The sequence below is a fragment of the Sebastes umbrosus genome, chromosome 11 (genome assembly GCF_015220745.1).
Source record: "Sebastes umbrosus isolate fSebUmb1 chromosome 11, fSebUmb1.pri, whole genome shotgun sequence".
NCBI classification, from domain to species: domain Eukaryota; kingdom Metazoa; phylum Chordata; class Actinopteri; order Perciformes; family Sebastidae; genus Sebastes; species Sebastes umbrosus.
In genome coordinates this window covers 17653081-17677960 of record NC_051279.1, presented here as the reverse complement: position 1 = coordinate 17677960, position 24880 = coordinate 17653081, and the positions used below count along the sequence as shown (strand labels likewise).

Below are 24880 nucleotides of genomic sequence, written 5' to 3'. Positions count from 1 at the left end.
ACAGTGGATCATAAATCTCTTTCACATTTTTACAAAAGCACTTGAATCATTTTGTGAACTTGACAATTGATAGAATTCAGCTGTAGTCATTATACTATCCATGCACAAAGCTGAAGAGGAGCATAACCTCATACTGTACCCAAACTGGCCGTCAGAGGCTTTAAAAAGACGCTGGAAGAAAAATCACCTGAGTGAAAAGCTGCGTGACTTTATCACTTGACACAGAAGTGAAGCCGCCTCCCTATGTTACAGTAATGTTTCAAGATTCAACATTTTTCAAACATTTTTCACTTTAAATATCTAAATAGTTCCCCTTTTAGCTATTTGTACCTTTCTCAGCTTGAAGGGTTGAAAGGGAGATACAACGGATGTCTAATGTAAACATGCTATGATCAGGCTGTGATCAGTTCATCCTGACATGTAAAGTACAATATCTGCACTGGATGCAAGTGGTACCTCTGTGTTTGTTTGTTTGTTTGTTTGTTTGTTTGTTTGTTTGTTTGTGAGTGACGGATAGACAAAGATAGAGTGAGACAAAGTGAGAGACCGATGGTAGATACAGTATGTATGTATATACAGTATGTGTGTGTGTGAGCGTGTGTGTGCACATCATTCAGCCTCCTGTCTGTAATGCAGGACGTAATAGTCGTGGACGTACATCAGGATGGCGAATGGCTGACCAATGATGAGTGAGATCCATACCGCAGCGTTGCCGTAGTCACCGCGCAGGAAGCGTCCAACAAACCAGGCTAATGGAAGCTGATAAGTAAAGAAAAATAGAAATGAAATAAACATGGTGGGTAATTGGGTTTTTAATGACTAATTACAGTCTCACATTTTCTGTGTGTTTTTCTGATTTCTGTTGTCTGTGTTTTATGACTCAGCACTCTAATGAATAACAAACTAACAAAGTCAGCAAAGACCAAGAGGCACTTATATTGTCCTGCTATATTCACCATGATGCATCAAATGTGCCCAAGCGTCATGCTAATGAGGTTATTAATTAAGTTAATGATACTGAGGCCAAGGCCAACCACTGAGAACACATTTTAAAATGTCCCACAGGAGTCAAAAGCAACATCATACTGTATACTTGTCTTTGTTTTGACTTTTAGTGTGATTGGGCTACAAATAAACTATTTAATAAATGCAACACTACCTCTAGCCTACCTGCACTCATTTTCTTTAACCTTTTCAAACATTAAGAAGGAATTTCTTTAAAAAAATTGTGTATCTTGATAGAGCTGCACGATTATATCCAAAATGATTTTTATTTATCACAATTATTCATTGATTTTAGGGACAAAATATTTTTAGTGCACTTTCACATTTAAATAAATTCACTCTATTGTACAAATCTTTGCATCGATAAGACTTAAAATAAGGTTCTTCTTCACCTGAACTCGGTGCATTTTCGTTTTGCCCGTCTGCACTAACAGTAATATCTAGTATATTACTCTTCTACTCTGGACTGCAGCAGCAACATTAAGGAAAGTTTTTCACAGGCTGCGCAGAGCCATGACAGTTCCCCAAAACATCACAATCGTCCCTCTGGTGGCTGTTAGTTTAGGAAACGCTTGATTTGATATGTAGCGGAGTTTTCAATGAGCAGGGCATGCAATTTAAACGTCAATATTACAGTCGATCCTGTTCATTTAATTGTGGGAAGCCCAAATTGTGATCACGATTAATATTTGATTTATTGTGCAGCCCTATACCTTGACCACAATGCATTCATGCAGTAATTGAAAAAAATATATGCTTTAAATATATCAGTATCAGTACAGCTTTGTACTACTTGTCATCAGTTTGTTGGGTCTTACCTGTGCCATCATTCCCATGAAGGCCCAAAGCCTGAACATCCCGAGAGGAATACTCACCAAGTACTGACACAGAAACAGACAGGGAAACAAAAAACATTACATCAAATAAATTGTGTTCTCTATAAAATATAATCAGACCATCTACACGAGAACGAGGATAAAGAAAGAGGATGTTTGAGGACATTGACCTTCAATGCAGTGTGTTCTATCTACAATGTAGAGGCAGACCGATCAGGACGTTTTACAAAACTATCGTTATTGGCGAAATAAGCCACAGATCAGCACATCGCCCATTGTAAATAAATAGAACATAATCTGATGATATAATCCAACAAATAACACTTCAGGATATACTCTTACTAAGGATTAAATTCGGAGTGACACAAAAATTATTTATTAAAAACGGTGTAAAGTAAAGAAGATATCAGTCGATTAATCGACTATAAGATTGTTTGGCCTTCAAAAAAATCCATAATCGGCCTCTACCGCAGTGTCAACATAAGCAGAGAGAGTAGTTGTGGTCTCAGATTTTACCTCATGGAAGAAAGCCGACAAGAAGAAGACAGCTGATTGGCTGACTATTTTACTAAATCCTCTCCTCAGTAGCGGCTTGTAAAAGTGGCTGCAACACAGACAAAAGAGCAGATGTTGAAATGAATGGATACACAGATGATGGGGTGGATGGACATATACTGTAATTCAGAATACGTCTTCCAAATGTCTGATACTGTATGTTGAAATATGTTAACTCTCTTATTTGCTGTAATTCTCCCTCCCAGACAGGAATTCAAAGTAAATAGGCTTTAAACCCTCTAAATAGCATTTCATTTGCTTTGTCTAGTTTAATATAACCTCACTGGCTTTGCTCCTGCTGCTGTGTTGGTGTATCTGGAACTGGCTGCAGGCGCCGTATTTATTACTAGCACTTACTCTCTCACAGCCAGATGAATCAATTTCCCAAATACATCAGTGTGCCTTGTTAGGTCTGTCTCCCTGCATCAAACCCGCCGCTGTCCCCTGTGTTCAATTCTATAAATTTCATTGCTCCCTCTCAGTGTGTTAGTGTGCGAATAACTCACCGTAGACACCACTTGTGTACCGGGATGTTCCAGTTCTGCCAGAAATATGTCACCGTCTCCGAGTTCCTGAAAGAAGAGTCAGCAAATAGAGTGTTGAAGCATTACACGGTTTAAACAATGGATCTGAGGCAGGTTCATCAATATTGATGAAAATGAAAAGCCTAACATCTTTATTGTCATGCAGGGAAAGAGGAAACAATAGTATAATTATCCTACAGCGCATTGAGTGATGAACTTGATTTACTAATATCAGGTACAACACAGAAAGTGACCCCCCCCTCTATCATTGCTTGCAAAGTACTGAAATTATCTACCACACATGCTTACATACTCTTTTCAATTTATGTATTTATTTAGTATGCATAAACATCCATTACCATGAATACACACAGCAACTGTACAGACCCAGTCAGTCCTTCAGCACAGTCCAGCACACCTCATGAAATTCCTACAGTAAGCCACACACACGCACACGCACACGCACACACAAACACACACACAAACACACAAACACACAGAAACGCACCACCAGTCGTTGTAAAACTGTCTGTCTCCAAAGCGCAGCAGCTCAGCGGTGAAGTTCATAGACGAGTGGAAGAACCCGTAGAAAAACATCAGCCACAGCAAGTGATTAGGAACCTGGAGAAGGGTTAGACAAATGGAAGGACTCAAATGAACAATACATTACAAGACTGTGGGAGGTTTAAGACCTTTCACTTGATCCTGTGTCCAATTCCCGCTCAAGGAGAAGTCTCGTTATGAAATCTGAATATCCGTATACTCTTGCTCAAATAAATACGGGCGGCAATCAAATTCAAAGACCTCGTCCACATTGTGGAAATCATCTAAATATTCAGCTATAACATTGAAAATCTTTTAGATAACACTAAGCTACACTTTCTGTACTCCAACACAACAAACTCTGCACGGCTGGCACTCGTGTTTCCACGATGGATGTATTCCACTATTCCACCGTTGTCTTTCGGCAACATGTCACCTCTCCAGATTTCAGAACAAGACTTCTGCTTGAGCGAGACTCTTTCCATAATGTCAGACAATAACAATCCGAGCCTGTCACGGCAAAAACAAGCACGTTTAGTGGACGTAAATGACGGCGCCAGCTTGCCCCAATTGCACCATATTGCAGCCCGTGAGCAGCTGCCGTCTACAGAGCTCTCCCTCAATACTGGACCAATTTCAGAAATTGTCGCTATTCGTCAGTTAGACACAAAAACATGGGAGAATAGGGTCCAGGTTGAAAAATAGAGAAGTTACCCTTTAAATTCAAAACAGAAGGGCTGGAAATCGTTATGGCCTTTGGATAGTGTTGTGCTTTGTAACACTTTGTGTGCTATTTCATCTTATGTGTTGGTCATCAACTCACAGCAAGCATGAAGACAAACAACAATAGTAAAAGGATCTACGTGTACATATGTTGTGTTTTTACTCACAGCTAATCTTAGAAGTCTTTCAGTCATCCTGGACAGATCCATGTCCTACAGAGGAGAGGAGAGAACCATAGATAGATTTACAAACGATGCACAGCAGCAACAGTACGCCATGTAGTTCTGTGCTTCACTGTCATTCTGGCCTTCTCACCTCTAGTGGCTTCATGGAGCTTTGAATGACGGGAATCATCCACTGATAGAAAGAAAGCAAAAAGCAATGTTACTCCATTTTCAGACATGTTTAGAGTCATTTTTCCATAGTACTTCCATAGTTCTGGAAATTAAGGCTATATATATATATATAATATCACATCAAAACCTTATATCATGACATTAAAGAACTTGAAATGTGAATGGACAGACAAATATAGCACCAAACATCAGTTTTGGTTTACATTATAAGACCGTACCTGTTGAGTGAGACCAACTAACAGCTGGATGAAGAACAGCTGGGGACAAAGACACACAAGTGAGTGACATGATTTCACATAAATACATAAATAAATACATAAATAAATATTTAACATAATGTATCATTACTGTAAAGTAATTCTACTATACTGTTTAGAAGAACAAATATTGTTTACATGACTGATAGTCTGAATGCTCATGTCCTTTGCCCTGTTGGACTTTGTTGTCATTGTGTCCCCAGATCTCAGCATTTAACTCAATGTGTAAAATATTATCATAACCGCTAATAATGACGACCAGAACGACAAACACAAGACCCAGTGTTTTTCCTTAAATAAGCAAAATGACATCATTAATCATCCTCTTCACCAGCTTGCAAACAAACACTAAGCTCTTAAAGGCTGTGCAGATGTTCTTGTACTTGTTGTTGTTGTTGTTGTGTCGTTTTTTTGGGGAGAAATAGCGCTTAGATCGATGCGACAGCAAAGGTGTTGTTTTCTGGCTGATGCTGACATGAGATATTTCCTCACCATCTCAAACAGTCTCCTCAGCAGGAAACTCATGCGGATGTTAGGAGAGCGAGGGAAGTTGAGCTCGTAGCACAGAGTTGGAGCGAAGACAAAGTAGTACATGTCTACAGAGATGGAGAGGAGTTCAGTGTGACAGTTAGTCAAAATATGTGACAAAATGAAACAGGAAACATTATCAATAAAGTTTCAAACAAACACTAGAAAGGTGTATTTGAGTACCTCTGATGGTGAGGTTGCCAGGGTAACACACCTTACTGTCACCCTTGTGCTGTGCTTCTGGACCTGCGGGCAGAAATAATACACAAACATGGGTTAGGTATTTTATGAGTTATTACATACAAATACAGAGAAAATAATAAAATGACTATCAAGTGTGGACTTTCTGTTACATAATCAATATTTCCACACAGTACTGTGACAGTTCCTGTATGCTGTCAATCTCCCATTTAATCTAAGAGCTGCAGAATCAAGTACCCGCCATTAGATGTCACTGTAACAGCATGAGCAAGGGGCTGAGAGATTATTTTGGGTAAGAAGCAGAGACTGACCTTAACATTAGCAAATAATTAATTGTCAATAGGTCTTAAATTTAGTATGCAAACCCTCTCTTACCAAAACTATGTATGTGCACATGTGTTTGTGACTTACAAGACATCGACCTGGCCAGTTTCTTGGCCTTGATGGTGCTCAGCTCTCTGCACCACATGTTGACGTCCTTATAGGAGTAGAGCTTCAGGGAGAGGATGGTGTAAGAACCAAGAACGAACGCACCGCCAACTGCCAGACAAAGAGAGAGAGAGATGATAGTTAACACTGTGATGTGGATAAAAGCTGATGAGAGAACCAACTGATATACTGCCTAGAAGTATGGGAGGATGAGAAGCAGAGATGAGGGGGGGGGGGGGGGGGGGGGGATAAGTGAGGAAGAAGGGAGGTGGGAGTGGAGTGAAAAAGGAGGAGACAGTGGGCAAAAAAGTGTGAGATGGGGACAGAATGGAAAGCAAGAGAAAAACAAAGAGAGAGAAAGAGTGGAAAAGGAAGGGGAAGAGAGAAGGAAAGGTCGTCATTTGATCTTGAACAAACAGCAAAACAAGCCCAGTAAAATAAATCATCTCAGCTCAAAGCATGAGAGCGGTCTAACTATGCCAAGGACACTATTATACAATATAGTCACCATGTTTACCAGTCTGTGTGTGCTTGTGTGTGTGTGTGTGTGTGTGTGTATGTGTGTGTGTGTGCACTCATAAAACTGCCGGTGTTGCGTTTTGTGAGTCAATATAAACAAAATATTTGATGTTAGATTAATAAACTTATTTTTAAATCTTTTACACACACACACACACACATATACACACACACACAAGCAGGCCAACTGAGCAGTTTGCCTACCGGGGCTTTATCAATAGTCACCATATGCTTGATAGCGAAGGCTCATGCTGACCAGAGAGGAAGACACACCAACGAGCATATACACACTCATACATGTGCACGAACACACAAATGAAAAGTGCCTGTTGTGCCAGTAGGGTGAGGTGCAGGTCAGCACACCTGGCATCAAACCACAGCAGATCTTATCCATTAACCATCTGTCTCTCTGGCTCTCTGTGGCTTCTAGACAACTAGATTGGCTCCACAGAGCTACTGTAGATAATAATCATAGAAACACAGAGAGAGGTGGAGAAAAACATACCAGAGGAGCCAGTCATCACCCACTCACAATTTCACAACAAAATCATAAATTTATCTGTGAACTCACAACCGTTCACTTTAAAATGTCAAAGATCTCAGCGTGGTTGACTGCACTGTTTATGTGTTTTTTTCTCTGTCAGCAGACTCTAGCATAGCAGAGACTGGGAGTGTAAGGATCCACAGATTAAAATCAACATGCTTCATTTTCTGTTTCTTTGGGGAGTGCTTTGATCTGGGTAAAAAGGTTCAAACAAAGTGCTGTATGTACCCCCAGATGCCAATTTGACACACCTTGCTTTCAAGCCTCTGCAATATGGATAATTATCTAAGTTTGGATCTGAGATGTGAACATAGAAATCTAAAAGGACGTTGTGTTTGACGAGAAACACCTGGCTGAATTATTCAGCTGTGCAGAAGATTTCTACTTTTCTCATTCATTCATTCATTCATTCATCACACTGAGAGCTACCTGCATTCAAAACAGCTGAAAAAGGTGTTTGTCTTCCTTTAGAGTCCATATACTTGTCCCAGGATTATTTTCCCTCGTATTTTACTTGTTGCTCTCTGTCAATTGTATCATCAGGAACATCAGCTAGGTTTTATGATTAAGACAAGAATCTTCAACAAAACTGTTCAACAGTTTAATACCTCTCCTTGAACATTAAGCCCAGTGTACAGTGGCTGAATACTGGTTGCATAAGCAGAGTGTTACAGTGTGTTTTATGCTTATTTCAGAACACACCACGTATGCTGGACTTCACGGTATACACACCCCAGATTGTCTGACTATAGTGAGATGTGTCTCTAACTATAAAGCGAGGAATCTCTGTCTGTCTGTCTGTCTGTCTTTCTGTATGTCCTTCGCATATCTCGAGAACTGCTCATCCATTCTACTTCACCCCAGGGAGTGCAGTGTTGAATGTACATGTAGTGCAATTTGACCTGATGGTGGCACTATAACAATACACTTTATGTTTTGGGCTGTAACTTATAAACTGTGATTCTCAAAAAAACGATTTTGTGGGTACAGACGAATTTATTCTTATAAGAGATTTTCCACCATTTAGAATTGTGTCCAAATTAGATTTTTTTCTTTTGCAACTCCTCCAACAAATTTTGAGCAATTGTCACCAAATTTGGTACAGCACATCTCTGGACCAAGCTGAAAAAGTAACTTTTTCAGATTTTTGATCTATCCATACAGTTTTGCTATAGCTGGCCCTCAACGTTTGCTCAAATGCTGTGGACTTATATTACAAATATATTTCGCTTTGTGCCATTGTGACCACATTTGTTGGACATGTGTAGATATGACGTCTGAGTGACCATGATGAATCATCAACTTCACACTTGGCGGGTACAAGCAGCCAACGCTGCAACCAGCACTTCTGGGGGGCCAAACAATCGGCTTGTTCCGGACGGGCACGCGCTCCGAACGGGCACTGCACTAGTAGAATCAAACCCAGAAATTTCTTGCAGCAGACTTGTACACATTAAAGGACATCAAAAGCAGTGGTAATAATGAAATAATGACAGTAGAGAACAGTTCTCCCTCATCACTACAGTATTCCTCAAAAGAAATGTAATACAATTTGAAATTAAGCTTGATATCAGATCCTTGCACTCTGCTTCATGTACAATGGCTGAATACCGGTTGCATAAGCAGTGTCAAACACACATATCTGAACACACACACACACACACCTGCCCTCTGTCATTGCCCTTCCTGTGTGAACAGCAGCGCAGAGCAGAGAACAGACAGACAGATGGACTGACTCCTTTACTCCTTCACCGCCCAGCGAGAGAACAGATGAGAGGAGAGGAGAGGAGTATATCAAAACGGGAGATGAGCAAAGAATTAAAACAATCATTCTCTTGGACCAAATTAACATTGTGTGCCAAATGACACTAGAAACTCAAATCGGTCTGTCTCATGATCAAGGTAAAGTTAGAGGTGTCCCAACTAAAGCTTGAAGAAAAAAGGACTGAGAATGTGCCAAAATATCGGAGCTAACTATATTATATTAATGGTGTGAAACGCACTTGAACGTTTGTGATTGAAGCGAGAAATGTGACCTTGGCAGTGAAATATTTTACATTTTCAAGTTCATTAAGTTCAGAATATATATCTCTGGCAGAGGTCCTACAGTTTACCTTTACCACAATACAAGCAAATCGGCCTAGGGGATTAGATAGTGAAAGTTGGATAACTACCCATCACATCAGAAGTATGCATTTACTTACCAAACAAAGAGTAACATCTGTATTTTTTTAAAGAATACCTATAAGGCTTTTGTGCCTTTTCCCCTTTCCTCTTGTGTGTTATATAGTTTTTTTGTGCATGTAAAATGTCTGCAAAGTTACAAAGTTACAAAGTCCACGCCAAAGGGAGTTACTCTCACCCACAGAAACACTGCTCCTGAACTGCCTGAAACACTGTTTTCTTCTGTAACGTGGTGATGTCACCAAGTAACACATTTGCATAATACCTGCCTAGCGCCTAGTTTGGCATGCCCTCCAACAAAAATAGTTAGAGCAGAGTCCGAAGAGTTTGGTTCGGGGCTCAAACAGAGCGTTTCAGACAGAGGGTGAAAAGAGGTGCTGCAGCACAGCCGGTATGAGAAAAATGAAGCGTTATTTGAACAGTAAAGCATGTTAACGTGTTCTAGTAGAAACCCCAAATACAAGTATGAACTTGAAAAAGAGCATAATAGGTCCTCTTTAAAATATAACCAAAGCAACTCAGGCAACTTTTTTCAAAACTCTAATCTATAATGATTTGAATGACTCACTGAAGGGAGTATAATGTGCTGGTGTGTAATACTTTGTGTAAAGTATTGCTAATTTATCGTGGGTGAATTGAAATGTTTGTTGAGGGCGTCTATGGTTTCCTGTCAGGCAGCCTGATGAAGACAGAAGAAGGTGACCTTTGGATGACCCTGTACGGCAAACCACACCTACTCTGGCATCTCTCCTCTCCTCTCCTGTCTTTTCCTCTCCTGTCTCCTCGGAGCCAGCTGGAAATAATCCAGTCATGACCAACTGGTCCATTACCACTAACCGACCAATTATGGCTCTGTATAAGAGATGTCTTTTACTGCACTATCAAACTGGTCGACTGTTTCTCTGAAGGGCAAGGATGTGAATGTCCTCTTAATCTTTATTACAATTACATTATTTTCTGTTTTATACACATGGCAACAGTGTTAACTACCTATGAATAGATAATGGTTTGGCTGCTACTGTTTTAGTCAACTCTGTTATGAACAGCAGGTAGTAGCAAGGCTGCAAAGATGGTATTTTAATAAGAGTAAAAAAAACAACACATTTTACCTGGGGTCACGGAGGGGACCAATAGGACCACTGCAGCAGGGAATGTTAGCATGATTGCCATGTTAATGCAATGGACCAGAAATCCCACAAGTTCAGTGAATGAACCCTGGGCAGAAAGAGAGGCAAAGAGGGACAGCAGGAGTTTTTACATTAAATCTCAAAGACAAGTGGTCCTATTTTAAACCACCGTCACCCAACCTTTATTTTGTTTGCAGATTTTTTTAACTTTAGTCATTTGTTGCTGCACTTATTCTAAAAACAACGACAAAAATATAGCAGCTAAACATGAAAATTGTAAGTATTTCTTCGCTCTGCTTTTGAACAGATCCTCGGAATAAAACAGAACTGCATTTCGAGTCATGGTGGCCCATTAAAGTTTTAAAAAGATGTTCCATATTCATGCCAAATAGACAGAGCATAACTGAATAGGCACTAAATGCAGATGGTGAAACTAATTTCTCATTTTACCATTCAACATTTGCAGATGCAATTGGGGAGGGTCAGCTAGTCAGTCAGTTTTAGGAAAATAATCCCTCCTGGGAGTTGTATAAGTGCTCCGAATTCAACAGTTCAGTTCAAATCCACAGCGCTCTGATGTTTAAGTGCATGCAGGGTTTCTCTCCGCTCACCTTCGACAGCTGCCTTTCTGTGTAGAGAGCCACCAGCACGAACACGTTGGACGCTGTCAAAACACAACGAGAGATTCATGTCACTTCCTCTGAAACAGTCCAGATAACATTTTTTTCCTGACAGACCCGCTTCTGAAGGGTGTTGGCAGGATGATAGTATGAATACGAATCTGAGAAAAACAAAATATCTCAAATTTTCAAAGCAGAACTGTCTAAGATATGTTGGTTTCAAGTCTAATGTGTTTGGTCTCAAGTTGAGTATTTGAGTGAATTAAGCTTTACACCTGCCTTTTTAGCATTAACCCTGCTGTCTCATACATAAGCCATGCTATCTAACACACACACACACACACACAGACTCGCGCATGATTAAACACCAACCTGATGAAAGAAATGAGCCAGCACTAACAGAGCATATGTGTTGCACAGCACACGCCAACTGCTAGTTAGTCACAAGGAAATTGACAAGGCAATTGAATGGGTGTGCCTGCACATGCACACTTCATTTTATATTCTATTGTTGTTTTCAAAACTCTAGGAAAGGAAGTAAAAGAGAACTTGCTTTGTATTAAACAGCTACAATATCCTGATTTTAGAGAAAATGTGCGAGTATTGGGAGCCAAAAAGAGTTTGGACTGAAAGTAAGTTTCTAGTGCCCCTTTTGTTTTATTTAATGCACACTTTATTATGCATTAATTGCTGCCACTAAGCCTGAATTGGCTGAATTGTATGTAGATTTTTTCTTCTTTTTTTTTTATCTTGTAACAGTGTCAGTTGAACTGCAGGGTAACTCTCTGCTGAATGAACTTAAGGAAACCACTGGTATATGTAGATTGCTCATTACCCTGACTAGACCAGGCTGAGCCACACTGATGGCACATAATTGCAGCAATTGTTCCATTTTAAGACCCTAATCATTCAGTGCATTAGCATGTCAATCAATCTAATCTGGAGGGAGCAGATGTGTTAACTGTCAGACATTTTGATTACTGGGTCTTATCATTTTGTCATCAATGCAAGTATTCATCAGTATTGCTGTTCTAAATCAATTTGTTTAACGGTGCAGTCACATGCTTGTTTTTGACGTCATGGTATACTATATGAGGGAACAAACAGGCCAAACTCTTTTTCATGTGACGATAACCAGATTTGTCCATAAGGCAAGCGAATCATGCACAAGTAAAAACTATTTTATTCAACATGTCATCATTTGCAGTTAGTAAGATAAAGTAGGCATCGCCAGGTTTCTGCAAAAAACGCTCATTCTAGTTCCATGAGATTCTGTATTTAGGCAAATGTCACATTCATTTTACCACTAAAAGCACCTCTACAAAGTAAACAAAAACAGCCAGAGGAACAACCATCTGTAATGTCCTCTCACACAGAGACCACTCGTCTTTTCAATGTGCAAATGACTTTATCATAAAGCATTATGATTTGCTAAAGATTCACAAATCAAGACTATCCTATCCGAAGAGCAGAGACATCAGGAAATGCATAGCACGCTACTGCTAATTTTCTTTAATCTCTTTTGGAAGCAGGCCTGTTGAGCATCTTTGACGGCAACAGCAACTATTGTGCCCACTCATGCATCTAACTGGAACAAACCGCACCATTCAGCACCTGTTACACACACGTAAACCTTTCATCAGGTTATCTATCGAGCAGTTTTCGGGAGATACGTTGGCAGCAACAGACTTGTAACGTAGCGAGATACCTTACACTTGTGTCAGTTTTATTTTTATTTTGGTCACGTCACAGGCACAGACTTTCTAGGCTGGTTTTCCCAACTTTACCCATCTTGCTGCTAGGCCACCATAAATTGCAGACTTCTAATTTACTCTGTGTCGGGGTGTTTGTGTGTGGGAGTGTGTTTAAGTTGCTGCAGTGACTCTAGATTAGAAGTACTGACTGCCCTCTGGGAATGAGCTGCTTTACTGTCCATGCTACTGTAAACAGACTCCCATTCTCACCTGTCTCTAAACCATCGTCAGTGCGGTCATTTACCTTAACTCCCTCCATCTCTTCCTCCCTCCCTCTCCTCTCGCTCTGTTCCGATGCAGCACTTTACATCAGACCTCTCTCTTCCTTCCCCACTCCTTTATCCTCCCCCCTTTCCAACTTGCATCTATTTTTTCATCCCTGTATTCTTCCCTCTCTATGGACCTTGAATCACTTCATTTTCTCTTCCATTTAAAGCTTCTTCTCTTCCTTCTCCCCCACTCATCTCTCTCTCCTCTCTTGCTCCCCATTTCTCTCCTCTCGTCCTCCCTCTGCAGCACAGTACCAGTGTGCAGTATATAGGGCAGGTGATTGTCCCTCTAGAGACACTGTAAGCTGCACCACTGCAGACTTTCAGTGTGATATACCATAAAAATAAATAATGAAAAAACTTTGAATACAGCATGGGCCTGCACTCTTAAAGCAAGGCTTGAAATAAGGCAGATCACACCACCAACTATTTAAGGAAAACACTCGAAACATGTTCACTGCTTTAAATGCATTTCAGTTATTCTACCTAAATGTTGTGATTTCATTTCAGAAAAACATTTCATACTCAAAAACATGAAGAAAACATCTTTTACGCCACTTGAAATGGTTCAGTGGTATAATTTAGGGACATGACCAGATTAAAGTTGAGCACGAGATATACTATCTGTGCACATAAACATGAAGTTGAATCTTACTTTCATGTGTCCCAGATTATTTTTCAGGCTTTGGTAGTTAGGAGAAATTCTAGTTTTAGTTCAACACCATGTTTTTCATCCCATTTTTAAAAACGGGTTTCTTTTCAAGCACATTTTAAACAATTTTAAGCGAAATTTTATGTGATTTATTATTAAAATTATAAATTAAGGAAATGCTCCTAATATTCATGTTTGTTTTTTGTTTTAAATATGGGAATTATGCTGTTTAATTGTGCAACTGTGATTGTGTTGGACAGATGAAAAGTTGACCTACCGATCACCAGGCATGCTGCTGGCCAGCTGTAGGGATCATACAGAAACAGGGAAATCACCTGAATAGGGTCCACCAAAACACCGTACCTGACAAACAAAACAAAATATAGGAAATGGCAGATAAAAAACAAACAAATGTAAATTAAAATTTATTTTTAAATTTCCGTCGTACAGAAACAGATTTTAAAGTAAATTAATGAGGTCAGTTTTCTTCAAAAAACTACACGCTGCATGCATATTTACTATACAAGAGAAATAGATGATTTAAGATTAGTGAATTGTTTATGATTGACCCCAGTACTGGTTTAATTTTATGTTTTATATATAGACTTTTACAGCAGACATTTTGACTTACCAGATTGCAGGATAAGCACAGATATGACTACTGTAATAACATTAACTATGGCTCTGTTACTTTGGCCCAGTACACCATTCCAGAGAAACCAGCATGCACAATACCAGGACCCTGAAACCAGCCTTAGTGTTGTATTAATAACTTTTTCTACAAGAGATGTTAAAGTGCTGCGATTAAAAACATCTATTGTCAAATTAGAGCAATAAAGAGATATTACAGGTTTAGTAAAAGCACTCTGTAAAAGCAGGAAGAAGATTTTTGATAAACCTGGTACTTCTGTTTGGTATCTTTCATCTTTAACATAATTGGAATCTCTGTTTAAGAATAACATACTGGCTAGAAGCATACAGGAAGCCTATTGAAATAACAATTCATCATTTATCGGTGATGTGAAAAAGACAGGAATAAAAACATGTACTCACCTTAACAGGTTTTCTAAGAAGAGGCGAGCATTACTCAACACCTGTAACACAAAGCGAGAGTTAAGGATGTTCATCCGACTGTGTTTCTTTCATTTGTTCATATTATCATTTCTACGCTTTTAATCCAATAAATGCATCCTTCCATATCACCTCTCTCCTCTTCTACACTTTTCTCTCTCCTTCTGTTGCTTTCCTACCTCTCCCTATATTTCATCTCTCTCCTCTCCTCAACCTATTTCTCCTCCTCTTCATCCTCCTCCTTCCCACATCCGTTTTATTATCTCTCCTCCTCGCTCTTCCTCTTTCTAAATGGATTGTAATATCTCATTACCTGGCACAAAGGCTCTATGCCTGGGGATGGGACAGAAGTTCAGTGGGAATGAAGAAAAACCTCCTGCGCTGAACACGATCTGTGTTCAAAGCCTGGATTAACAGAAGGGCTTTGCTAGCCTTGTCTTCTCTCCTATTCTGTCGCTTCTCCCCAGCACAGAGGAGGAAAGGTGTTGAGCTTGACATCAACTTGTTAAATCATGTTAAATCATTTAACTGTACTTGCACATCATTTTGATATTTTGAGGAAATTCACATTTAACAACAAAAGGGTTTTGATGTGATTTCTCAAAATAAGCTAACTTGATTGACTCAGTAATTCTTTGTGTTTTGATTATTTCATAAAAACACATATTTTTCTCTAAGCCCCCCAAATGATTTGCCTGCGCTGTAACACATTTGATTCAAACCATCTTAGAATAGGGTTGACAAGTCTTTATGTCAGACACAACCGCTCTTTTTATAAAGCATTTTTTGGCGGTGTGGTTAAGCTGGCAGGAAACCAGATTCAACACACAATCAGACACAGTGAGTCTGTTTGGAAACAAGCGGGTATTTATAAAATCGTCTGGACTAATTCTCCTTTAATTAATATCATTTTGTTATATTGGGTTGTATCAGTCCATGCCAGTGGATTATCTGCTTGGTTCTCCTTCTGTTTTATAGTGGGTTTCTGGGCAAGAGTAGAGCACAAACTGAAATACACCAATGCTACTTATGTTAGTGCAAATTTATATTTCACTGATATTTTGCTTTCACTTATTATGAATAATGTAACTCGGGCTGCAGCTAACGATTATTTTCAATTTTTGATTATTCTTTTGATTATTTTCTCGATTAATCGATTAGTTGTTTGGACTATAAAATGTCAGAAATGGTGAAAGATGTCGATCAGTGTTTCCCAAAGTCCAAGACAACGTCCTGAAATGTCTTGTTTTGTGCACGATTCAAAGATGTTCAGTTTCCTGTCATAGAGGAGTAAAGAAACCAGAACATATTCACATTTAAGAAGCTGGAAACAGAGACTTGACTTTTGTTTTCTTAAAAAATTACTCGTACCAATTAATCAATTATCAAAATAGTTGGCGATTAAAAGACCAGTATGTAACATTTAGGGGGATCTATTGGCAGAAATGGAAAATAATATTAATAAGTATGTTTTCTTTAGTGTATAATCACCTGATTATAAGAGTCCTTGTGTTTTCATTACCTTAGAATGAGCTGTTTATATCTACATAGGGAGTGGGTCCTCTTCACAGAGTGGAGTGCACCGTTTTAACAGTAGCCCAGAGCAGCTTGGACTGGAGTCGATAACGTTACTCACCTCTGTCGCCACCGCTCTCTCTCTCTTGCTTCACCACTCACTTCCTTTGTACACGCACACACTCTAAGCACTGGCTCTGCTCCAAATGACCTACGCTGCTCTTACAACACTTGGCTCTAGAGAGGGACATTCCCATTTTCGCGTCAGCCACCATAGTTCCCCTATATGCTTGGCACACGGGAGAGGCTTCAGTTGGTTGCAATCTCAACCTCACCGCTAAATACCTCCAGTTCCTACACACTGTTCCTTTCATTTAATAGTTGACAACTCTTTGCAGCTCTGAATATAACCTGAACATTATCAGTGAACGTATTAAGGAGCCTGAAATGTGCAAAAACTAAAGACAAAGACGCTGTCAAATGTTTGACACAAAGAGCCACTAGCACACAGAGGAAGATGGAAGTGTTTACTTGGGATTTCAGGACATTATCTCAGTTTAGATAATGGATTTGAAAATGCTGTTCCCTTGTCAAACACTTTCCATCCGCACTGGCGTCTTTATTCAGATCATAATTAAGAAAGTAGCTATGCAGAAACACAAAAAAAATTGTTTTTCCTCTTCTATTGGTTCGCCAGCAAGGGGTGCGTTACTGCCATCATCTGGTGAGGAGTGTTGAAGGTTCAACAAGTGGCTGGATACTTTGCTTGATTTCTGCTTGGTTTCAGCTTGCTACCTCAGCACACAGCATTTTATATCTATTTATTTAACCTTTATTCAGTCTTCACCATCGAGTACCTTTTAATGTAGCTTCTATTGGTGTATTGTGTTTTAATGTGTCCTGCTGGATGTGATATGTTGTGTTTTAATGTACCCTTTTTAATAGTAGTTTTTGCACATGCAAACCAAAGACACATTTCTGCCTTTTGTACGCAATAATTTCTATTTCTGTTTCTATAAATACAGTGTATGGTTTAAACAGGACTTTGTTCTGACCCTGTCTCTCTCTGTAATCACTTACTACTGAACAAGGCTAACCATTATGCCTGCCCTCCTTTAGTGAAATCACTATTTCATACTCATGCAGTCATCTGACAACAGATACATAAGATATGCCAGTGACAACATGTTTTCTCTGTAGCGAGTTATACTGAAACATAAGACAGACAATCACAATCAAGTCAGAGGTAACAGGAGTATGGTTTCCTAACGCTGCTATAACAACTGGAAGCACACCATGTTTCTGAATGAGTTGTCACCATCCTACACACAGTATAGATTTAAAAATGCTAATTTTACATGTTTACACTACAAAGCAACACCTCTTTTTTAATCTATCCAATTTGCAGAATGTTTTGGTAGTGGACAAAAATGTTTCTTTGGCGCTAAAACATTTTTAAAAAGATGTGTTTTCCCTTGCATCGTATGATTGCCTCCTGGTGTCTTTGGTGTTGTATGCATAGTGTGTGCACCTATGTTTGCTTTATTTGTGTGCAAACTTGTCTTACCAGCATGACCACACACCAGTTGAGGATTCCCCTGTAGTTATTGAAACCACTGGCTGAACTCAACAGGGACTTCTGCGTCTTATGACAGCTATACAGAGAGAAATGAGAGGGATAAATGGGTGAAACAAATCAAGACCATCATGAGCTTTTGATACACTTATTTTCATTTGAGTCTGGCATCATATTGCTTGCACATCACATGATGAACCTACACACTGACCTCCAGTTTTTAGTAAGAAGAAAGAAAGAAAGATAGATTATATCATTATAAAAAGGGCTACACCCAATAATAAAAATGGCTGGTAGCAGCTCAGAAAACTAAAAGGTGAAATTGGTCTAATTTCCAAAGGCGTGGTTCAATTTATGCCCCTTAATAACACACTACTTTTATGATTTCATTTTGGTACACCACAATAAAGTATACCCGACTGATTTATTGTACACTAAATACCACCTAGTGCTAAATCAGTTCACAGAGTATACTTTGGTATTACATAAATGGCCTAAAGCAGCTATTCTCAACCACTGGGCACCAATGGGCTCAGTTATAAAGCACGAGTGAAGATACTGGTATCATATGAAACTAGAACAACTAAGGAATTCATGCTAGCTTGTCGGGAAGGAGGTTAAATAACGCTCCAAAGTTAGGCTAAATTTTGGCGAGGAAAAACAGTCATGGCCATTTTCAAAGGGGTCCCTTGACCTCTGACCTCAAGATATGTGAATGAAAATGGGTTCTATGGGGACCCACGAGTCTCTCCTTTACAGACATAACATGTCACAAAATGGAGCGGTTCTTGAAACGAAAAAAGTGATGTTGTAGACAACCCTGCACCAGTAAAAGCTCCAAAGCGTGTGGTGAATACTTTGGATTCATAATGGCAGGCAGTGATGGGTGAGGGTAAGCTGGATATTTATGTGGGTCATTACACCTGACAGTGGCATAACACATATTTATAGCCCAGTTTGTCATTTATTTGGGAAGCTGGTCCTCAGAATTTTTTTTAACAATCAGAAATGGGCCTTAGTGATGTGTCGGTCGCTCTTTGAGCCGGCTCTTTTAAGTGAACGATGGGAGACGGCTCCCGTCCGAGAGCCATTTTTTTTTTTTAAAAATTAATTCTAGGCAGAATGATAGGATGATCTTCTCCGCGCCACGGGCACTCCATGCACTGACTGTGACTGAATGTTGTGTTAATGATGTCCCTGCGACCAATCAGGTGATGACAGACAAAGATCATACCATCAAGCAGGGAGGGGCGGGGGTGCGTGGCGCGCTGACGGTCTACAGGTACAGAGCAGGAGGGAGAGGAGGAGTGCGTTGCGGTGCGTTGATTAGCAATGCGTTGTAGTGCCCTGAGGTGCGTTGCGTTGCGGGTGCGATGCGGTACGTTGTGGTGCGCTGCTTTTGCAATGCGGTGCAGTGCGATGCGGTGCGGCGCGATGCGATGCGGTGCGCCGAGGTGCGTTGCGGTGCGGTGCGCTGAAGTGTGTTGACAGTCGGAAACGAAGCAGCATGTAAAATTATGGTATTCTGGAAATTATAAGGTTTAATATAATTATATTAAATAATTTAAGTGAAACACGTGCACACATACTAATCATAGGTCAAAACAGCGCTAAATTTGTCTGAATTATAAAAGGCAGAAGTGGTAAAAACGAAGAGCCGTTTGGGAGCCGAAAGAGCCGGCTCTTCTTGGTGAGCTGAGCCAAACGATCTTGCTCACTAAAAAGAGCCTGAATTCCCATCACTAGTGGGCCTCAAGTTACAAAAGGTTGGCTGTTTTCGAAACCGCATACTGCATACTACTGAGGAGCGCAGTATGCAGTATGCAGTACATACTGCATACTGCGCATCCTCAGTAGTATGCAGTATGGAACGTAAATCGGTTTATTTTGTAGTACGCGAGGCCGAGTTTCGCGGGCTTCCGGTTTTGGAAAGCTTAAAAAAAACTTAAAAGTTACGGCTTTGCTATGGGTAAAGTTAACGTTAGTAGGACAGATTACGTTCGTTACAGATAGACAGTAGCACTTATGAATTGCTGTCCTTACATTAAATTAGAAAAATAATATGCTATTTTTACATTTATATTATATTAAAAATAATATGCTATTTTTACATTTATATTCCTCCCTGTCCACCGCTGTCACCGGGATGTTGACGTCCGTCATTTCCGCCATTACAAAAATTTCCAAAAAGTGACCGTCGCAGCGCATTGCATTGTGGGATACAGTAGGCGAGGTAGACTGGTCTGATGCATACTGGAGAATTTTTCCAAATCAGTACGTCATCCGGGTATTTTTGGCATACTGGAGATTTTGCTTTTGTTCGCATACTGCATACTACATACTACATTTTGGCCAAATCAGTACGTACTACTAGTATAGTATGCGGTTTCGAAAACAGCCTTCGAGAACCCCTGGCCTAAAGGGATGAAGCTAACCCACAATTCACCTTGTTCATGGGGCCCTTATTATTAGATCCGCCCCTGATCATTATAACAGTCACACACACCCCTGGTCTAAAACTAGACATGCAGGTAAGTTTTTGTTGATCTGCCAAGCAGCAATAACAGGTTAAACTGAGAGTATGAATGAAAAAAGGGTTGACAACAGACACTAAATCATCAACAGGGCTTGTTCTGTTCAGGGCGACCTCAGACGAACCTGATCAGCCCTTATGAAGCCTAACATTAAGTCAATACTAAACTAAACTAAACTTTCTCAAACGTGATTTAATAAGTTTCGTAGCGTTAACTCACCTCAGTCTCTCACTTATGTCATTCCTGCGTTTGAGTTTCTCACTCTTTGCTTTAGACTGGGATGTTTCCAGTGAACGGTCCTGTTGTCTAACGTCAGCGGGCTCTGAGCTCTGACTATCCGCCTCAGACCTCCCGCTCACCGGCCGCAGACTCGCCGCTTTCACGTCTGCGAAAGTCGCTCTTCTCCTGATCCTGGAAGTCGCGTCCGGATCAGCCTTCATGATGACAACTATAGTTAAACCTACTCAAAGTTTTGACTATAGTTGTGATAGTAGCAGCATGCCTGTTGCTACTGTACTAGCGGAGCAGAGAGGGAAGGGAAGTGAAGTAACAATCCGCCCAGAGAGCTCAGATATCCGGACACAGTTGACATGGAGGTAGGAGCGTGTTCATGACGCCACATGAGGTGACAGCTGCCTGCTATTGTAACCTGTCTGACTGTTGCACACTGTAACAGGCAGGTGAGCTAAGGTGTTTCTCAAGGAAGAGATACGAGGAAGCATTTAACTAACTCGGGTTAGTCTGCAATGCAAGCCTGGGCTCCTCCCAGAAGAGAGTCAAATAACAATAGATCTGCTGTTTTGACTTTCTGACAACTCATCATAACAGCAGGATATGGATAGAATAGTTGAACATAACAATTAGGGCTGCATCTAACAATGTTTTCATTGTCGATTAATCTGTTGATTATTTTCTAATCGATTAGTTGCTTGGTCTATAAATTGTCAGAAAATGGTGAAAAATGTGTTTTCCCAGACCCCAAGATGACGTCATCAAATGTCTTGTTTTGTCCACAACTCAATGATATTCAGTTTACTGTCATAGAGGGTTAAAGAAACCAGAAATATTCACATTTAAGAAGCTGGAAACAGAGAATTTTTACTTTTTTTTTTTTTCTTAAAAAATTACTCAAACCGATTAATTAATTTGTTTTAATTTATTTGCACATATATAAAACTGCACAAAATCCAGTTAATGACAAAAAAACAAGAAATGTGTCAGGAGAGGTCAAGAAGCCTTACAGGCTTATACAAATTAGTAGTGTACAATAAATCAGTCAGATATACTTTATTGTGATGTACCAAAATTAAGGGGCATAAATTGAACCATGCCTACGAGAAAAAAAGTCGTAATATTACGAGAATAAAGTCATAAGTCTACGAGAAAAAAAGAAAATAACACATAAAATTACTACTTTATAATATTATGACTTTATTCTCATTATATTACGACTTTTTTTCTCCTAAACTTCTGACTTTATTTTCGTAATAAAACTTTTTTTTCTCGTAAACCTTTGACTTTATTCTTGTAATATTATAACTTAATTCTTGTAATCTCAGATTTATTTTTTTTCCACAATGTGGCCCTAATACTCTGTCGTACCGTTGTACCGTAGACATACAACAATGATAAATAAAAATTAAAATGTAAACATAAAAACAGTTATTCATTTCCATTTTTAAAAATCCACAAAGAGCCACTGGAGAGAAGCTAAAGAGCCTCATGTGGCTCCAGAGCCGCAGGTTGCTGACCCCTGCTTTAGGCCATTTATGTAATACCAAAGTATACTCTGTGAACTGATTTAGCACCAGGTGGTATTTAGTGTACAATAAATCAGTCGGATATACTTTATTGTGGTGTACCAAAATTAAATCATAAAAGTAGTGTGTTATTAAGGGGCATAAATTGAACCACGCCTTTGGAAATTAGACCAACTTCACTTTTAGTTTTCTGAGCTGCTACCAGCCATTTTTATTATTGGGTGTAGCCTTTTTTAATGTTATAATCTATCTTCCTTTCTTTCTTTCTTCTTACTAAAAACTGGAGGTCAGTGTGTAGGTTCTTCATGTGATGTGCAAGCGATATGATGCCAGACTCAAATGAAAATAAATGTATCATAAGCTCATGATGGTCTTGATTGTTTCACCCATTTATCCCTCTCATTTCTCTCTGTATAGCTGTCATAAGACGCAGGAGTCCCTGTTGAGTTCAGCCAGTGGTTTCAATAACTACAGGGGAATCCTCAACTGGTGTGTGGTCATGCTGGTAAGACAAGTTTGCACACAAATAAAGCAAACATAGGCTACTATGCATACAACACCAAAGACACCAGGAGGCAATCATACGATGCCAGTTAAAAGACATCTTTTTAAAAATGTTTTGGCTCCAAAGAAACATTTTTGTCCACTACCAAAACAGCAGGATAGGATAGAATAGTTGACAAAACAATTAGGGCTGCATCTAACAACTATTTTCATTGTCAATTAATCTGTTGATTATTTTCTCAATTAATTGATTAGTTGCTTGGTCTATAAAATGTCAGAAAATGGTGAAAAATGTCGATCAGTGTTTTCCCAGACCCCAAGATGACATCCTCAAATGTCTTGTTTTGTCCACAACTCAAAGATATTCAGTTTCCTGTCATAGAGGAGTAAGGAAACCAGAAAATATTCACATTTAAGAAGCTGGAAACACAGACTTGACTTTTTTTTTCTTAAAAAATTACTCACACTGATAAATCGATTATCAAAATAGTTGGCAATTAAAAGACCAGTATGTAACATTTAGGGGGATATATTGGCAGAAATGGAAAATAATATTAATAAGTATGTTTTCTTTGGTGTATAATCACCTGATTATAAGAGTCCTTGTGTTTCCATTACCTTAGAATGAGCTGTTTATCTCTACATAGGGAGTGGGTCCTCTTCACAGAGTGGAGTGCACCGTTTCTACAGTAGCCCAGAGCAGCTTGGGCCGGAGTCGATAACGTCACTCGCCTCTGTCGCCACCGCTCTCTATCTCTTGCTTCACCACTCACTTCCTTCTTACACACACACTCTAAGCACTGGCTCTGCTCCAAATGACCTGCGCTGCTCTTACAACAAATGGCTCTAGAGAGGGACATTCCCGTTTTGGCGCCGGCCACCGTAGTTCTCCTAAATGCTTGGCACGCTTTTTTTCTTAGAAAATTACTCAAACCGATTAATCGATTATCAAAATAGTTGGTGATTAAAGGACCAGTGTGTAACAATTAGGAGAATCTATTGGCAGAAATGGAATATAATATTAACTAAAATGGCACTTGGAGAGCGCAGACCTCCGCCAATGTGCCTGACTTTAAAAACAGATCACAGCTACAGTGAGGTGGTCGGCTCATTATTAACACGCTTTGTTTCCGTGTAACTGTATCGGCGGATGCCTCTCTCATTCAGCAGCCTTGTTATGTCCGTATAATGTTACACTACGTTGTCTCTCATCCTATCATCTACCGCTTTTTTCTTTCCCACCGCGGATGGCCAGCAGCTCCCGCACCAGTAGGCCGATGAAATCTGAGTTAAGTCTAACAATATAGAGCTGAGCCTGAAAAGTGTATTATGACGTCATCCAATGATTTAGGAAACTAAATGGCGTTTCCTCTGGTTACACCCTCAAAACCTGACAAACTTTACATGTTTTATTCCACTACTCTAGTGACACGGATCTAAGAACAGTTAAGTTTCTTGTACTTTTCAGTCATCCATAGTTTTTTGGTGCGTAATGAGCGTTACAGCCTCACTGGTCCACTAGTGTGACTAAAATGGACTGTCTTGTTAAAGATGCGGATCTCTTTTGAATGTATGGCCAAAGTACTATAATGAATTGGGATCTCAACTATCTTACAGAGTCTGTAGCAAACAGGATAATTACATCACACCCCGTAAGTTACTCCTTGTGTACACTGTATAGCAGCCAAAAGACTGTTTGAAAGCTTTTATTTAATGAGAATGCCCTTTCTGTCTATTCTAGTTCTGTGTGCTTATCCATACCGTGGTGGGAACTGATCAGTGGCATTGATCCAGCTTTATCAGTCCTTCCTGTCTATAAGGTTGTCTTTTAGAGTAATGAGCCTGTCTGCAGTTGTTGGGATAAGAGACCTTGGGGAGGGATCAATAGGGAACTTATGACTAATTGTTTTAACTCTTAAACTCCTTGCTGAACTACAGCGTTTTCCCCAAACCATTAAAATCTCAAGTTGCCTTTTTGGTTTTCACCTTGCTCTTTCTGTCTTTTGTTTGTGGTGACAGTAAAATGATTAAAAGCACGTCTGTTGTTTGATTTATAAGGGACAAAAGCAGCATAGTTTCTCCAGAGTTTCAGTATTTGGCTGGTGTCTCTTCTAACAACTTGTTATAATCTTCCTCAGGGGGGCTGAGCGGTATGATATTCCATTGAAGAGACGACTCAGCCACGACGGTGCAACAATTTCCCCAGCATTATCTATCAGCCTGCGCTACGAGCCAGTAGAGGGAGTCCAAGACTTGAGTCCTGCCTTTTGGTGAGTCATGCCATTGTGTTGTGT

The 24880-nt window shown here is 39.7% G+C and overlaps 1 protein-coding gene and 1 long non-coding RNA gene across 3 annotated transcripts in view; one reads left to right on the top strand and one right to left on the bottom strand.

Moving 5' to 3' along the window:
- Positions 1 to 487: 487 nt before the first annotated feature.
- Positions 488 to 21010, bottom strand: dgat1b (diacylglycerol O-acyltransferase 1b). Its single transcript, XM_037784449.1, has 17 exons — positions 20542 to 21010; positions 17780 to 17867; positions 14680 to 14720; positions 13904 to 13989; positions 10943 to 10995; positions 10314 to 10419; positions 5940 to 6068; positions 5511 to 5573; positions 5292 to 5395; positions 4761 to 4799; positions 4502 to 4543; positions 4354 to 4398; positions 3429 to 3541; positions 2903 to 2968; positions 2358 to 2445; positions 1824 to 1886; positions 488 to 759 (listed from the first exon to the last, which is right to left on the bottom strand). Exons 1-17 carry the CDS (start codon positions 20760 to 20762, stop codon positions 610 to 612), a joined length of 1497 nt encoding a protein of 498 aa, XP_037640377.1. The 5' UTR covers positions 20763 to 21010; the 3' UTR covers positions 488 to 609.
- The window catches only part of LOC119496849, a 108856-nt gene continuing 104186 nt past the window's right edge, over positions 20211 to 24880 (top strand). Inside the window, exons 1-3 of one of the 2 annotated variants that reach the window (XR_005208827.1) lie at positions 20211 to 20319; positions 22500 to 22587; positions 24725 to 24856. This is a non-coding gene — a long non-coding RNA (uncharacterized LOC119496849). Of the gene's footprint in view, positions 20320 to 20951; positions 21058 to 22499; positions 22588 to 24724; positions 24857 to 24880 lie in introns of those variants that run through there. The other variant, XR_005208828.1, reaches the window with a different exon arrangement.

Excerpts from the sequence above, each read along its gene's own strand:
- dgat1b (XM_037784449.1), bottom strand. The coding sequence starts at position 20,762 with ATGAAGGCTGATCCGGACGCGACTTCCAGGATCAGGAGAAGAGCGACT. Across the intron at positions 5,574-5,939 it reads ACTGGCCAGGTCGATGTCTT|GTCCAGAAGCACAGCACAAG; the intron begins GTAAGTCACAAA and ends TTCTGCCCGCAG. Across the intron at positions 2,969-3,428 it reads CAGTTTTACAACGACTGGTG|GAACTCGGAGACGGTGACAT; the intron begins GTGCGTTTCTGT and ends CTCTTCTTTCAG.